At 38.8% G+C, this 18,389-nt stretch overlaps 1 protein-coding gene across 2 annotated transcripts in view; it reads left to right on the plus strand.

Moving 5' to 3' along the window:
- The first annotated feature begins 7,735 nt into the window (after positions 1-7,735).
- Positions 7,736-18,389, plus strand: part of RLF (RLF zinc finger) — a 916,587-nt gene continuing 905,933 nt past the window's right edge. The window contains exon 1 of one of the 2 annotated variants that reach the window (XM_069622735.1): positions 7,736-7,967. In XM_069622735.1, coding sequence (XP_069478836.1) covers positions 7,794-7,967 — 174 coding nt within the window. In that variant the 5' untranslated portion in view covers positions 7,736-7,793. The remainder of the gene's footprint in view (positions 7,968-18,389) is intronic. The other variant, XM_069622737.1, reaches the window with a different exon arrangement.

Genomic DNA, 18,389 nt, shown 5'->3' on the forward strand with positions numbered 1-18,389 from the left:
TCTCATGAGCAGCAGCAATGCCTTTACCGCTCTCTCCTGAAAACTAGCGAGATGCTTGATTGTGCTCAACTGTGTTCAAGTGAACTTAAGAACCAAATAATGCCATTTCAGATTCAAACAATTGAGGGCATGGAATCTTCTCAATCCCTCTTTGGTGTAGACCGCGAAAGAGAGGTAATTGGCAATGTATTCAATTTCAAAATGGGGAATTACTGTGTCGAACAGATTGTAAATCGCTCTTTCTTGGACACTGGTGAAATCTTGTTGGGTCTATCCTTATATCACGCCGCATTTGAGGGTAAATTGGATGGCTCGACAACTTGTGGGAACGACAACAAGTTTACACATATTTCCACTAATGGGCTAAACTGACCTGACACACATGCTTGGCGTACTTAGTGATCAAATCTTACTTGAATTGAGAAACCACAGTGCAGTCCTTAATGAAGTTCTGGCGGCTGTGTGTACACTTCCTGATAAGTTAAGTATTTTTTTTCAAAGTTCTGTGGGTCAAATGCTACGTGAGTTGTACACAAATATTAAACTTCCTTTAAAAGAAGCAGCAGTGGATGCTCAAGAAAACAGGGCTAAAAATGACGTAGAAATAATAGTAGAAATAATCAACCTGTATCCTCCTTCATCTGATTCTTCTGACGTTCCACAATTTAATGTCAAAATGTCTAAAAAAGGACAACAAAATAAACAAAAATTGGCCCTTGCACAGACGATTATATCTAAATCTTCACGTAAGTTCCATAGGGATAAGGGATTACATAATTTAATAGAAGAAAGTCGTGAGGAGGAGGAGACTCATAAAATACTTGATTTAGAGTTGTTAGGTGTCAGCGAACAACAAGGCTCAATGTCCTGAACACCTAAGTTGAAGAGATCTCTGACAAATCAAGCTACACAATGTAAATATTTAGAGGGCTCAAACAGACTATCAGAAGCCCTAAAAAATAAAAAGGATATGGTAAGGATTGTCATGCACCTGAAATCAATTGAGTATGGGGTAAACGATAGTTTTGATATATTCAAAAATCCTGCTGCTCCCTCGAAAAAGGTTACACCAATTTCAGTAGGACCCACTATTTCAAATGAGGCCGTCATGGGACTCTGGCATTGGGTAATGCTCCACCTAGTGCTCAGTTAGTTTTTTTTTCCTGGTGTATATGATCCTCTCAAAAGAAATATTAATACCCTGTCAACAAGTGTGAGTTTGGAACCTCAAGCAATTCTCGCTGAGTCAAACCATCCTCCTACTAAGGATATTCAGCCACTCGTGGGTATAAGGGCTCCTTATGTATCGAGTGGGGCGGTCTCAAAAACTATATTAGATAATGCTCCTTCAATAATGAAAGACCCGGTCAGACAAACAAGGGTATGGATGAAGCCTCTGAAATAGATAGTATGTTGAGGAATAAGAGCATAAGTGAAGGCGGAGGTAGATTTCAACATGAAGTTTACTCCCGGGTAACCCCCGATATGGGAAATATCCCTAGATGAGACTCAATAGTAGTGGGCCTTATGGAAAACAAACCAGATCACCTCAATGAATAAAGTACATGAAATCTGGGGGTTTTGTTGGAACAAAGAATGGGTCACAAGAGAGTAAGAGCTCCTCTGAGATTGGGAATGGTTTAAGAGCTCCAGTATTTCCTGATGATCCAAGTCTCACCATGAATTACGTACTTGAGGAGGGTGGGCCTTACTCTCTGAACAGATCATAAATACTGTCATTATTTTCTGATATACGGGAATTATGTTTGATTTCTTCTGCAGATATCAAACTGGTTGACTAGGTTTTGATATCACCACCTTTTACAATTCTTGCACTATTAACAAGAATTTACGGGGGACCTCGTACTCTGCTGTAATAGAGGGGTCAAGCCAAGTGGCTATGATGGGGTCCTCTGTTGGACAGGTTTCTAAAATTACAGAAGTCCACGATAGGAGATGGTTGGCTATGACCCTACGGGAATCTATTGCCAAATTAAAAACGCTAAGTAAACCTCTTTAGCTTACTGGGCAAACTTTGACTAGTCTCCTGGAATTCTAGGGGGAATTCACATTTGGTCACGAATGAAAAGCTAATTGATGTGTTAGCGAAGTTCGATTTTATACTTCTGCAGGAGACTTGGGCAAGAGGGAATCTGATATGGGATAGCTTTGATGTTTTCTGCGTGTGCGCTACTTGTGGACTGCGGGGGCGACCCAAAGGGGGTTTACTTGTGGCGCACAGGCAGGGAACATCAACTCACTAAGTATCAGATTGGCAAATCCTAAACTCCTTTTTGATTGTTACCTATTTCCTAGATTTATCGACAGGGTCACTTGATTTGATGGTAATAAATGTTTACTGGAACCCACTTGATCTTGCAGCTAGTCAGCTGGAAACTGCTTTGGATACACTTAGTGGGTTAATTGATCAATGGCTATATGTGAATCATGGTGGGCTTACCATCCTAGCGGGTGATTTCAATGCAGATTGTAATCAGGAATCAATGGGAATTGATGAGTCATTGGATTCTCTGGAAAGATCTGTATCCAAAATTGGTAACAGACGCTTTCGAGGAGCCTTATGGCTGTCATTCGCAAGCAGTTGGGCACTCGAGCTTCTTGTTAATTACTTAAACACCTGGAACGCAACAGGGTCTTCGTCAGTGATCGATTATATTTTCATCTCACGTCAACTGGGTGATAGTTTGGAGGAATTTGAGTTGCGGTATTCTTTATGTAGTGATCACTCTATGCTTATTTTGCATTTAAAGTGGCCAATCACAAAGTATTTTCAGTTTGATTATTGTGAGGGGACCGAAATCAATGTTAGAGGTACTAGAGTCAAGTGGACTCCACAGAAAACTCAGAAGTTTATGAGAATCATGTTACAGGATTATGACTCAGCTGCTCTGGAAAAAAGAATAGTTAATTATTCAGTTGAAAACTTCCCTGGCTATCTGATGCAGAATTTAAATAAAGTGAAAAATTCACAGATTTCCAGCTCACTTAATCAGCGTAAACACAAACATATACCTGATTTATTAGTTCAGGAACACAAAGCACAGGTGCGGAAAATGGTAAGATTATTACACAAACAAGGAGGAGATACGCCATTACTTTACTGTAACATTTAACACTTAGGACAGCAGTATAAACATTGGGTAATACATTATAGGTCCACTTTACATCAGAGGGATGGAGAAAATATGTTGACTGCATTGAAAGGTCATAACTCTCACAATTTCTGGTCTCCTGTGAATAGTACTGAGGTAACTCAAGTACAATTAGCAATAAAAGAAGGTTTGGGTTGAGTACTTTGAAAATCTACATAAAGGACAGGAATCTGATTACTGGTCATCTGTTTATGGTACGTATGAATGGTGTTTGGATGTCACAGTAGAACATATTTAAAGACTTATTATCAATTCCAAAATGTCTATAACACCTGGCCCCAATAACCTATCAAACACTATTCTGAAACAGAATGTTCCTCCCTCGTCAAGAGTATTGAACCACCCATTCACTGACGTCAGTAAGTAGGACTAAGACAATGCCCCTTCTTGTAATTTATCATATGTACTCCCCATGTAACCACCTCCTGTGTAAACTATACTGTGTTTGTAACAACGAAGCTCTACTATGCACTGCAACCAATGACTGCCATGTTACTTATCTCATGTAACCAGCAAGACTTTCTCTAACAGCGCCACGATGCCTAAGGGCTGCTGTGTGCTTTAAAATGTGAATAAATCAATAAATAAATGTTCTAAAAGGTAGTCGTATCTGCCCTATGAACTATAGGCCTATAGCTCTAGCGGACGCTGATTCTAAAATCTTCACGTCAATAGTCCTAGAACATCTTCAGGAGTGGATTGATGAAAACCATATTCTTGATCGGAAGCAAATAAGCTTTTAAATAAAAGTGGGAACAGATTGTGGTGGACTTCTTACGTGTTTACAAAGGAAAGCTTGGTCCAAGGACGCCCTACCTGTGTATGATGTCTCCATGGATCTGTCAATGGCATTTGACATGGTGGACCGTACCATTCTGTCCCAAAGGTTACTGGTATCAGGAATATCTAAGGGTTTACTGAATCTAATCATTTATGTGTACTCAAATACCAAGTTGAAGGTGCGTCTTAATTCTGATGCTTTAATGTCAAAGGACATAGGTACTCTAAATGGTCTGAGACAGGGGTGTATGCTAGCACCGACATTGTTTAATTTATACATCTCAGGTACTGGAAAAGCGCTGGATCATATTGGTTTGGTAAGCCCCAAAGTAGGCTCTACGACTCTGAAATGGATAGCTTACGCAGGCGACTTTCTTCTTCTGGGCTGTACAAAAATCGGCCTACAGCGTCTGATAAGGGCTTTTGGAATTTTTGTCACAAACTCAAACTAAAAATCAATCCTTCAAAAACCGTTATTCTTCAACTTGGTAGGAGAAACAACACTCATATAAAATATAGGTGGTTATGTGAAGGTAAATTGATAAAAAGCCAGAATTGTGTCCATTATCTTGGATATTCCATCTCAAGTACCAGCTCCAAAACTTTCTCTAAAAACTGTTTAAAGGTGAAGGCCATTGTCGAACAGAAATTTGAGAAATACTCTATGATATCTTGTATCGTCTTAAGGTGACGCCACGACTTTTATATGGTCTTTTTCCTATTCGATCTAACGCATTACCTAAGAGTAGTGGAGGGCATTGTTTGGAGGGGTGTATTGTTTTATATTCCTAAGTGTATACCCATTGAATTAATACATTATGATTGGGGACTGCAGTCTCTTAAAAGTGGTGTGCAATGGAAAAGATTATCTCTATTGCACAAGTGTCTTACATCAAAAAATGATGCTCTGTATTCAATTCTTGGTGATAACATCTCTGGTGTGTTCATGGCAGAACTTAGAACAGAAGCAGAAAAGGTTATGCAGAAGTTGGGAATATCAATTCAAACTTTGATTCAGAACCCTAATAAGGTTATGAAAATACTTGGAGCTAACGATTGGTGCGAAAATAATGCAGTGATCTTGAATTCCAAATTTTATTCACAAACTATCTCTTTCTGGAAATGGCTCCTGGAACCAGAGTCCTATTCAAAGAAAAGATCCGAGCAGATCTGTTAAAAAGAGTATTATGTGTTTTAGGTTCAATGTCATGAAAACACAGGAGATTTTAAATATACGATATCCGAGTGTGGGTAGTTGGACATTTTGTCGATTCTGTAGATCAATAAGTGTGGAAGAGACCTTACGGCATGTATTGCTTGTCTGCCCGCCAGTGCTCCCGCACAGAATACTGTATTTTTTGAACTTTGTGAATTCCATCAATCTAGTGCACAGAGAGCAACTATGGTTTCAAATGCTTTATGGTAATTCAATTGTATTAAAAAATAGATTGATTGTAAATTAATTTGTGCTGAGTGATTTTTATATATTATATTTAATTGTTCCGTTTGCATTTTGACTAAGTTTGTTCTATTTTAATCATTTCTGTAAATCAATGTGAACTTCTGAGTATATGAATTTGAATTTTACATGAAATTATTTTTTTTGTAAAGGTTTAAATAAACCAAAACAATAAAAAAAATTAAAAAAACAATGCTAGAAACATGTATTGAATAATTGTTAATAAAGTTTGAAAGTGTGGAAACAGTGCAGCAGATAAAAAAATACCAGTCAGTTTTCAACTCTTAAAGGAAGTTTACATCACATGGGAACAAGTGCCAATAACATCTGCATGCATATGCAGTTACAGTCCGTAATTGTCAAGGCTTAAGTTTAGACTACCATAGATATTGAAATCTGAATTACCTCATTTATAAAAGGTACCCCAAATTAAAGACACAAACATTTCTTACTCATATTTCACAAAAATAAGCAAAGTGCACAAATTTGGCGATGATCACTGACAATTTTATAATGGCAATTTCTTAGTTGTATACTGTGATAATATTCATCCGGTGATAAGTCATTAGCTGACATGTTTTTCGATCCTAAGAATCTTGTTCAAATGTTAACAAAATAATATAAAAATAGAAATAACTATATTTGTTGTTAATAGTTGACAGAAATAAAAGTAGTATAGACTAAATGATGATGAAAAGCAGTAATTAAAAAGTTCAGTGTTTTTAAATCAGGGGAGCAAATATTGCGTGATTCTTAATAATTAGCCGGTTTTCTTGAGCACTAACTGCTTAAGTTTTTATAAAGGCATTTGGAGAGCATCATCCACCACCTGGAAGGTGGCTGTCTCGATGCTACACTTTGGGTGGAACCCTAGCTGATAGTCATTTAGGACTTCTGTCAATCCAACATGTGGTAAAACACTACGGCACCACCTTATATAATATGTAACTATTACTCATGCTTCAGCAGTTGGCAAACGTTAAATGCAGATTTATAATTTTCCACAGTTCTTACATACTTTTCACTTTAGGTTAATATCAAATGCAACGTTGAATCTAATTTAATTTTGCATTTATATAGCGCTACGAACCCTCACAGTGTGTGGTGCTCATTTATCGACCTCGGAAGGAAGAAAGGCTGAGTTTGGCTCTCGGCAGGCTCTGCACGGATGTCAAAGCGAGCTCTCTACTTGCTGTGCTATCTTCACATGCTATAATAACACGTTATCCCACATGAAGGTAAAACATGATACAATAGAACATCATTGGAGAATCCTAAAGACAAGGAAATACACATTAATTGCACTTTGAACAGAAAGAAAGTTTCTTAGAGATGTTGCATAAGCAAAATAGAGGTTGTAGCCAAGGCTGTTTATAGACACTTGCCTTAAATTTAAACATCATTCATTACACAGATGGACCTCAGCTTGCTAACAAGTGTCACACACAAGGAAACTGCAAACATGAACATGTCACGTAAAAGCCAACTGAAAACTTGGAAGCTTTGCAATTCGAATCAGGGCCTTTATTAGTGCAATGAGTAATAACTCTCTCGAACTGTCAGTGGCCACTATGGATAAAAGGCTTGTGCAGGATCCGTCCAGGAGTCTAGTTTTGTACTTAGTACAGATTTTGTGGGATTCTTGATCGGGATACTCTGCCACGGATATGTTTAATTCACAGGGCCAATGATATTATTGTTCAATCTTTCATGGGGTCTGCTATCCCATCCTTTCTTTATCTTGCTAACAGTGTCAAACTGTCCGTGGCTTTTTTTGATACAGGCTGATCCTAATTAGTCCAATTCCGCCTGTAAAAATGTAGCCATGGTTTTATTTGCTTCATGATCTGTGTTATCTTGAGCCGTATTTGGTTGGACAGAATCACTGCTGTCTTAAGCCCCGTGGTCGATTTAGGGCTAGCCGTGAAGCGGTGTTTTCATAGTGCTAAGGTGTGGGCGTTTCCTCCACTCACACTAGGGCAGTTTTCAAGCGAAGACTGTCTTGTGTTGTCACGGCTTGGGTGTGTTCACCGGTGCAGACAGGTACTCGCAGGGAGTATCGATCGCGAACATCAAAGGTACATCCGCTGCCATCTAGAAGCCGAACACAAAGTAGAACCAATGCCAAAACATACACACGCGAGATGGCTAATAAACCAAACAACACCCCGCGGTCACGCGGCGGTGTGTTATTCCATCCACCAATCGTAAGAGGCCAAACATTAACCTGTGGCCACCCGCTGCTTTCGTGACGTAATCAACCGTCGCCCCCAGCGGCGTCCCTGCGCATGTGCGTCATTCCCACCATTGGATGGCAGGAGAAAGACAAGTAAAAGAAGTCACATGACGTGTTTGCCTACGCGCTGCTTGGGAGTGGGAAGATGGCGGACGGGGAGGGCGAACCGGATCTGGGAGCCACAGACAACACTGAGGGCAAGATGCCGCCAGAGCTAGCCCAGCGGCTGAGGAAGACCCTGCGCAGCTTGGAAGCGCGTCTGCGGGAGCAGTCTGCGTGCGAGGCGGCCTCCGCAACCTACTGCAAGCGCTTCTGCCAGGTGTGCAGGGGAGGGAGAGGAAGGAGGGAGGGACTGACAGCCGCGCGGCAGCTAGCACTGCGGGTGGTTTGTATCTGGCCCTCCACCGGCCCTTTGTCTTTCTGACTGTGGCAGACCCGCCTCCTTTAGCTGTCCTGGGCTGCAGATGCCCCCCGCCCCTGGGGCTATTATGTATCTGATCGACACTGGCCTTGCAGAGATGGCTGCCTGTGTTGGGATGTGATGTGTAAACAACACGAGCCGCCCTGCTGGGACTGCAGCTTTGCGTGATCTCGAGCCTTTGCGCCTGAGAGCCACCAATTGCACAAGAGCATGCAATGTGTTCATTGTGCAGGCAGTGCGCCTCAGGGGTGTGCTTAATATGGTTTCTTGCACGAGGTCACGTTTTTTTTTACGCTGAGAATTGCCCATGCACAGCTTGTTTCGTTTAGTGATGGCTGCACTATTTTGTTTTTCATTGTGACAGTACTACTTAGTTTCACATGTATTGATCGCCGTATTTGCAGTTGTCTATTGCTCTTCAGTCTCGTCTTTTACGTTTTAGTTTGCCCCGACCTTTACATTCGTTCATTAAACTATTTTTGCCCCCATGCAGAGGGGGTTCAACAAACCTGTTGTCATCAACGTTTTCGGTACTTGCTGACGATTGTGTTTTTAGTAGGCTGTTGGATTGCACAATTCCTTGTCTTTCAACAGAAGATTGCTCCTGAACGGATGGCCACTTGGCGATGGTGTATTTCGATGTTAAATGGCGTTGTGCATTTCATTGTTACAGGGTTGTCGATATGTACCTGTTGCTGTCTAATTGTTGACTGGTGCCAATTCCACTGGCTGGTGATTGAACGTGTGTTGCCGTTAGACCATTGATTTGACGTTTTGTGGAGCGTACCAGTCAATGCCGCTGGGTATAATCTAGTTCACTATCAGACATTGGTAGGCTGTTCGTCTCCATGCCATTCTATATGTAACGGTCTTTGGGGCAGGGTCCACACTGTTTTAATTAGGCGGATTGTTGTAAATGTTCAAAGCACCAATGTTAGTTTTGTGGTTCATATGTGCCAAAAAACGTTGCAAGCACTCAACATGTTATGTTGAGTTGACTCCGTTCTCGTGCTTGGAAAAAATGCACATATGTAGCATCGAGTCGTTCGTTCACCTATTTTTACGTGTTAATGCTTTTAAGCCATGTCTGTTGTGTTAAGACTCTAAACAAATGCAGTTTCGAGTATGAATGTCAACAACCCAAATGATACGGCTGAAAATCTCGGATTGCATCCCTGTCCTTAAATGTTTTTTACGGGTGAAAACGATCCTGTGCAAGTGCACCCGCACGTTTGATTGCAGGCTGTACTGCGTTTCGTTTGTGTTCTTGGTGTTCTAATTCTATTGAACCATGTTATCTAACCAATAGATTTTTAAGGTATGTAATCATTGCGCCTATCCAGCTAATGTTCTGTAAGAGTCGGTGAAATTGAGTAATGTGTAATTGGAACAAGGAGCGTGTGCAATCGTCTGCCTATTCTGCAAACATTTCTTTACGAGTAAACAAACACTTTTGGGAGATGCCCACTGGCAAACCATATATCACGAGGATAACCGAATAATTGTTCGAAGGACATTGGATACAATTGAATACCCTTATTGCTCTGCGTGAAAATGTTAATCTTGCGTTTGTAGCCACAGAAAAGACCACTTTTAAATAGCTTTACAAATTCGTGCACGCATAATGTAGTGAATGTTCGAGGTCAGCGGTGGCAGAGACAGCACAAGGCCTGTTGCAAAGTAGAAATGCTAAACAATGCAAGGAAGCAATCTTGTTGTTGTTTATACTCTTCGCCAGAGTTGTGTTCTTTTTTTGTGTGTGCAATATAAGTAATTTTAATACTTGTGTTTTTATGACTAACCACACCTAATAGGGTTAAAAGCATAGTACATCTGACTTAATACTTGCAACGATTGACTGATAAGATGGGATGGCATCTTTCCATCAGCGCTAGCATATGGGTAATAAGCATTTCATAAAGCAGCACCTGGATTTATGTAATATACGCTTCTGGTGGTAAGTGGCACATTTTACCAATGGTGATAAACTGCTTAATCACATTCACTGCTCACAGCGAGTAATTTCAGGTAGGAATTAAATTGTCTATTCGTCCATTTAAATGAAAAGAAGGTGCACTGTGTGAACATTCTTTCAATGCTATCAACGTTTTTCATGCCAATGATTCAAAGATGCATACAAATAAAAATGTTTTGCACATCCATATTTCCTCATATGTCGTTGGCGGTGAAAGCATAGTCTCCCTTTATAAGCAGCTTGCCATGCCTCTGTAGTTTAATAGGTCTTGCACGCTTTTCTTTCTGCCCACGGTCTACGTTCCGCCTGAAAAGATGACATTTGTTCTCTTTTTTTTTTTTTTTTTTTTTTTTTTTGTCAAAAAGAGACCATTGAGCACTTGATTGTCAGTTCTACGCACGCCTTCTTCTAATCAATTCAGAGAATTATTTTACCAAAACTCTCTAAATGCTAGGATGACTGTAATTCATTTAATTCTATGGGAGTACAATTTGCGACAATGGTGTCCTCCCGATTGTGCTTAAAAGATGGAAGATGGACTGGTTTGTGGTTTGTCTAACAGATTCTTATGTCCAACGTGAATGGGTGTATTTATGTATCTTAACTTCAGAGATTCACTTAGTACTCATTTAGTAGTGAAAGAGGACGTGATGGGGAGTTTGATTTAATTATTTTTTTAACTTGGTCTATGCTCTCAATTATCTTAAATGATAAATTGACAGTCAATTCTGACGAGGGCTACTATTCAGTACTACGTTTGCTTTGAGAAAAGAAAGCTAAAGTGAGATTACATATCAAAACGTACTGTTCAAGGTGCCTCCCATATTTTACAGCTACAAAAAAGCAACAGTTTGTGTACTGTAGTCCTCTTGCTAAGTAAAAATCATGGAATGGTCACCAGGATCCAGTCCTCTTGATGACTTGCCTCTTATAGTTGCAGCCATCTTTACCTATTTTACAATTCCTAAAGAACAACATATAGCCCATGGAATCTTGCTTGTCCTGGGGCTTGTTGAAACTTTCAATTTACTGACACCAAACAAATAAGTTTGATCTTCTGAACCTGCACAGAGAGAGAGAGAGAGATATTGTATTCACCTCTTTAAAAACATATCTAGTATTAACCATTTATATTTGGTTCAATTTCTTTAAAAAAACATCAAGCCTTCAAAGTTTGCATTTAGTTATTTCTTTAATCTCCTTTACAATGCTTACTCTAGTAGAGTAACATTTTGTTAATCAAATTTTCTGTTCGTTCATGTTGTAAGATTTCCCTTTTATCTTCACATTTATTTAGCCATGACTCTTTTTCATACTGTGAGTTTCAAGAGAGAGAACTCGTGTATGATTCATTGCCTAAAACGCACTTTGGTTTCTTCTAAGTGGCTTAGATTGTTGACATTCTCAAGATTCCTTCGTGACGATCAGTAACGTTTTAAAACTGTACATGTGTACTTTCCACCTTTTTTTTTTTTTTTTTTTTTAAATTAATGGAGGAAGAAACTATTCAAGATTCTTTTGTAAATGCTTTTGGCTCAACACAAACTCTCGTGTTCATGTTTACTTATACATCCATTTTAAAGCAAATCGATGTGCACGTAATTGCATGGGTGATTTGGATCTTTCACAGGGATGGTGTTTGTCTAATTCATAGGGAATAAAAGAGCAAGAACAAAACTGAGGCTTTCTTTATTGTATTCATGATTAAACATTTAAATTGTTGTATTAATGGAAATGCTGGTCTACTGGGGGAACAGCAGATCAAGTATTCATTATTTTAGTCTCGGGCGGAAAGCTCAGGGGCAACGTACTCTCCTTGGAAGCAAGACGACACAGAGCACCTCAGGTTCGATTCCCCGGGTCCGCGCTTAGAAACCTCTGGGTATTAAGCGCGTTATAAATAACCTATCATATAATTTCGTCATCTACATGTATGCACTACTGTACTGGATTAGCTGTCTTGATCCTGGATGTTTTTCAATTAACTAAACTCCATCTGAAAATGCAACAACTTCAAATCGAAGCACGCTTTCCTTGAATTTGTTGATGCATCTGAAACAAGGCAACATGTAAACAACTTAGGAAAAGGTTTGTAAAAATATGATTAGGATGCATCATTTTATTTTTTTTACTGTTATTTATGTAGGAGTTGAGCAAATTATTAAATGTAAGCAAGCAAAACAAACAACGGAATTTCAATCCCAAAATCTTGCCAAGATTAAATACCTTTTTTTGATAGATTCTGCGTATAAAACAGCAACTGAGCAAAGTTGCTGTTCAGTATGTCACTGTAAAACTATCTCTGGCATTTGAAATGGTGTATATATAACATTGCAAAGGATTTCTTGAAGTAAAGCAGCATGATCTTTTGATAAAATCACCACGATAAAGGAACAAACCAAAAGGAATATATTTCCACCTTTAAAAAAAAAAAAAAGTTTGTATAAAGAGTTTGGTAAAATTTCTTAAACCCCCAGAATAAATCGCCAGCAATGGGCGCAATCGTCCAGTTGACACTGATTTAGCCACCTTTGTTTGCTTGGACAGATCATTTCTCCTGGGGAGCAGTGCTGTTATTAGAAGAGCAAATCAATAAAGTTTTGTGGACACTTACCTTTCGTATGGATGTTAGCCCCCAGGGATTTCCATTTCATGGTGCACGTTTTGTTTCCATGAAGCAAAGGCACAAGCTGACACTACCATCTAGTATTGCACCTAGTTGTTAATAGAATATTATTTGCACATTTTTATTCTCGAAATTGCAAATGTTGGGTAAATATTGCCCTTATTTATTCTCATAGCCATTTTTTTTTTAAAACTGTGTCCTTTTTGAAAATGTTTAACCACACCAGGATTTGGCACTGTTAAATGTCACAAACCACAAACCGGACTGGATCATCACAATTCTGTGCAGCGTGGGAATACCATCATCTCTGGTCTTTATATGTAAAATCAAATGTTATCAAATAAACAAATGTGAAACAATACAAAAATAATACATTTCATACAAAATCGGGTAAAAAAAAAGAAACATAAAAATATATCCTATACACAATCCCAACTAAACCGGGAGCAAGGGTAATAAAACAACAAAAGAAGAGGATGAAGACGGCAGTAACCTACATTCAAGCAGAAGCACATATCCTGACAGTGTCAATATTAATTCAACTAACGAGTATGATAATATGCTACTTACAATCCTACAGAAGTCTTGCACATCAAAACATGGTCAGTCAATCGCACCCTGATCAGATATCTTAGCTTGTCAAAGATCAGCATCCTAGATGGGCCAGTAAGAGTCCCAAGCTACCCATACTTTGTTATACCAAGCACTCTCGACAGTTCATTTAGTGTTTTTACATTCAATAAAACCACCATCTCCAAATGACACCCCACTGGTGAAAAATAGAAAAATAAACCTTCTAGTCAATAAAAAAAAAAATCCCTTAGCCCAAACAAAATACACTGACCAGAGATCCCTAATTGCATGTATTACAAGAAAGACCCCTTATGGGACACTTGGGTGTATATTAATAAGGAAAATTAAAATCTTGGGTTGGGCCTACAATTATGAGCATCTTAACACACTGCAGTTAAAAATGTGATTGGAGTGTCCCATTTAGTTTTTGCAGACCCAACAATATTCAAGAAAATGGCCAAACTTAGTGCTGAAATTCTTCCGATTGTGACTGCGCACCAGAACAGTTACCAGTGTTGGCGCTGATTGGTGCATGATTAAAACTCCCAAGGAATGAAAGCTACTGCAGAATTTGTAAGAAGCCTGACATCCTAGTCGCTCCCCGACATGTACTTTACAGAATGTTCTGTTTTAGGAGCAGAATATATGACCACTCTGGGTCACCTTGTGCATTAATATGATGGGATTAAAAGCGACACATTTTGGATATAGTCTGAATACAGTGCGTCAGGGGATGCATATAGCCCTATACCAATTTTGGTGAGTCACTTTTAAACTTATTTTAAGACCCAAAGATGTAAACCAAAATTAGACAACAAAGATGTAACCGAGTAGCAAATATTTTAGTAAAAGATAATTGATGAGTTACAGGATGTGATTTGATTAGTTTGAGTGAATGATGTATATTGAGAGATTAATAATATTCAGTGAACATGTGATGTAAATGTGTAATTTATTGTTAAGATGTTTTTAGAGGATGTAATATACATTTGTAAAGTTTTTATGAAACAAAAGAAAATAAATTGCATTCTGATTACACATTACAGGAAGGCCTTCCCTTCAAGCCTTCTTTGTGTGTTCTGCCATCTGTTCTCATAATTTGTATTATATATCTGCAATGTAACCTGAACATGTTAACTTACTGTAAATAAGCAAACTGTAACAACTTTTGTCCTGGGTCACTCGCCTGTAACCCTAAAGCAAGCCTGCATACATGTTCTTACAGCGCCTCGATGCCCGCGGGATGTAGTGCACTATACAAATCCAAAAATAAAATAAAATGCAAGTATATTTGTAAACAAACGCAAGTATAGTTGTAACAATGTTTTCATCAAAATATTAAAAACGACCCTCATTGCTAATATACAGGAGAACTCTGATGCCTAATTTCTAGGCTTCCTTTTTCTCTCAGCACACTTCAATGGGTCACATTCGCCCAACAGAACGTCATGTTTCTGTTCCCAGAGCAAAAAATGCTGAACATTAGTCGGGGCAATTTTCAGTGTTCTCACAACTACAAGTTTCAAAAATTGGTTACATGTTGCACATAAAATATTTTAATACAGTGGTTGCTTTAAAATGCACCCCCCCCTGCAAATACCCAGAAAAGTTCTGAGCGGCAGGTCCGACACTGCCTTTTCACGCCTTTGCTGCTCTTACTAGGTATTTCAGATTTGTCTCCCTCCCGAAGTCCTAGAGTACATTCCTGGTCCGCCCGCTGCTAACACCCCCATGTTAATGTTGCATATCTGGCACTGATGTACACAGATTATCGATCCCATAGCGTTCGTTGGAAGAAAGTGCAGGAAATTTTGTGTGCGCTAATCGAGGTGTGGATGGTGTAGTTTATCAGCACTAGGTCACTGAAGCAACATCACTTGCTACATCTGAGTAGATTGGAAAAATTCAGATAAGGATGTAGTGGCCATTCGCAAGACCAGAACAAGCAGCCTTTGTTGCTAACATCCATATCACTTATACCTATGTGGTTCCATGCCAGTCTAGCTTTTAGTCGGACTGCAAAGGTCCAGCGATACATACTAGGATCATCTTCAAGCACACTGACGGCTGCAGACAGTAAGGTTATAAGGCTGAATAATACATAAATAAAATGTAGAATTGAAGAGCAAGTTGTACCTGTCCAATTTAAAATAAATAAATCAGCGTACTTATAGTCCGTATAAGTTGCTTGAAAATCCTCCAGCACGTTTATTGTCTAATAGATTTGAAAGCCAACATCCACAACCTGTTTTGTGACATTTTGCTAACAAACTGTCAACAAAAATGAAACTGATTCTTTGCTCGAATGTTCTGGGAAAGATATCAAAGATAATTGTATCGCAAATCATTGGCTGCAAATGACATGGCTAGACACGTGTGGTGGTATTAATCTAACCTGAACATTACTACACATCATTAAGAGCTGTGTTTCAAAGGGATATTAATGATATGCAGAGAACTTGGTTGATAATACCCAGACTGTATTTGCATCACTTTTGAAACTTTCGCCAATTTATACTTGCTTCATGGAGATGTCTTTCAAGAGCTTGATCTTATTTTCACGCACAACATTTGTACACTCCACTTTTTGGGAGCGGTAAGACATCTGCATTTGGATTGCTGGGTAATTGAAGGAAAATTGTTCGTATTGAAGGTGTGAACTCGGAAAGCAGAATTTCAGTTAAATGCACTCGCAAAAAAGATGGTGTATTCGGTCTCCAGGTTGGGGTCTGCTACAGAGAACGCCTTAAATGGAGGCCGTAAATTGGAGAAAACAAAAAATTCAGATGGAAGTTATTGTACAAACGTGTTTATCGACGATACTTTGTAGATGACATGGCTGAATTTTGGCTGTATTGCTTTGTAGAAATATTTATTTTATTAAATTGAAAATAGTTTCATTTTCAGTGTTTTTTTTTTTCTCACCAAATGCTGCCATTAGTGCAAATTAAATTCAGGGCCACTCAATAAGTAATTTGGGGAAAATATTGAAGATTGACATTTTTACCAGAGCGATTTTTCTGACCAAGTGACACTGATATTCAACTGTTTAAATCCATTTATTGTAGTTCAACCTTGCACTTGTTTAACAAAGCACTGTATTCTGGTTGCATCATATTAACACAATTATCGTTTAAATGAACATATATCATCCAGTTCTTTTGAAATTCTTGCATGTTTATTGAGCCTTCTTTTTAAAAGTTTGGATTCTCAAAATTGGAGCAGCGTACTAAGTAATAAAATGCATAGTGCCTGTTCCCCTAGTTAGCATTGCAATGAGACACCTTTGGCATGGAGGTCATTTTTGTGCTCCAAATGTGTGGGCACTGATCTATGTAGAACTGGTATGCACGTTGCATCTCCTTGCTATTATTAAACGTGCCTTGCCATATGAAGTTCAGTTTTGTTAAATTTGGTATGTTTTATTCCTCAAAGTACCTATTGGCTCTGCAAAAGTGTTCATTGCGTGCCCGAAGTGGAAAAGGCACTGCCCTCTTCAAAATCCTACTCATACCCACCATACCAGGTTTTTGGTAAGTGGATTTAAAAATTCTTCTATTGGAGAATAAAATGAAGGGTAGTGGTAATGAACATTTGTGTCCGTTGTTAAAAGTAGAAATAAAAGCAAAAGTACAACATCCCTTTGTTGGGGAATCTGTCAGCTGTGTGCTGCTTCATCTAAATCACAAATGCACCATGTGGCATCTATTGCTGCTTTCGTATATTAGATAGCCAAAATTAATTTTTGTTGCTGAAATTGAGACAGATTTAAATGAGTAACAGCAAAAGCCATACTTTTGTATGTGCGCTATTTGTGAAATGTTGATGCATCTTTTTAAAGTGACACATTTGTGTTTTTTCTGGTGAGTGCTCATGTATGAACTGAATGTTCTGGTGTAGATCTTCCCACAATAGAACATGGTAGGGTAATTCTAATGTCTCCTTGATCTGTCATTATGTTAATGGTAGCAGCAATCTGATTTCACAAAGGGCTGTGCAATACTGATAATCCTAGATTGAGTAGCCAAGGGTGTATTTCCCAGGATTGGTTTATTTAGCGTTGGATGCATAGATGGCTTTCGATTGTGCTGTGGCTTTCAATTGTGATGTTTCTTTATCTCCATCACTCTTAGATGAAGGCCATAGTCTATGCCCCAATGCCAAGATGCACAACTGCTCTTTGATGTCACAACGTCTTCATGTGTCTTGTTTCATTTCAGATGTAGACGGCTTTTTCTCCTCTCCCGTTGCACTTTTATTTGAAATTGTCTTAATTGAAAAAAATGTCTGGTCTGCGATATGGCTGAAGTTAACTTTTGTTCTATTTTACGCATTTCAGAATTAATAGATGGACAGCCATCAAAAATAAGACTCAAGTATATATAATTTGGGACCACCTCAATATCAGTATTCTCAATGTTCCACTCCAATTTGTTTCTCCTTGATATTATTGAAGCATAAAGTACGATTTGTGCTTTTTTTTTTTATATTGACAACCAGTTCATTCAAGGTAAAATAGTTAGTGACGTTAACACATTTTATAGCCCAATTGGTGTTTTGGCAACTAAAACCAAATCATCCGCATATCTTTAATTTCTACACCATTTAATTTGGGTGAATCCGACCTCACTTGGGTAAATACCATTTTGACATCATTAATGAAGAAATTTAAGAGGGCTGAAGCTAGGATACATTCCCGCTTCAGCTCCCTTGCTGTCGCAATGGCAGATGATAGTAAACCCGTAGATATCAACCTTATCTGCACAGAAGTGTCGGAGTGTAGGGCATGAATAATATGGCGCAGCGAAGACGGGCACTCCGCTGCTATCAGTTTGGCCATCAGCTTGACCCTTGAAACTGAATCGAAAGCAGAGTGCAGGTCAATGAAGGCGAAATAAATAGGTTGTTTAGTTGCATGCACCTGAATCTTGCGAGCATGGAGTGTGACGAGATTAACAGCAGTGCCCATCCCAGCAACAAAACCAGTTTGATTTGGGTCCCGCTGTTTTGCCTGAATAGTCAATGCATTGAAATCCCTTAATACTATTTGAGAGAACCATGTTCTTGATGCGTCAAGCAACGCAATGGGTCGATAACTCTTAGGCTCTTTACGATCTCCCTTTTTGAAAATGGGGACGATCAAAGA

Source organism: Ambystoma mexicanum, chromosome 11 (genome assembly GCF_040938575.1).
Source record: "Ambystoma mexicanum isolate Mex_15411 chromosome 11, UKY_AmexF1_1, whole genome shotgun sequence".
NCBI classification, from domain to species: Eukaryota; Metazoa; Chordata; class Amphibia; order Caudata; family Ambystomatidae; genus Ambystoma; species Ambystoma mexicanum.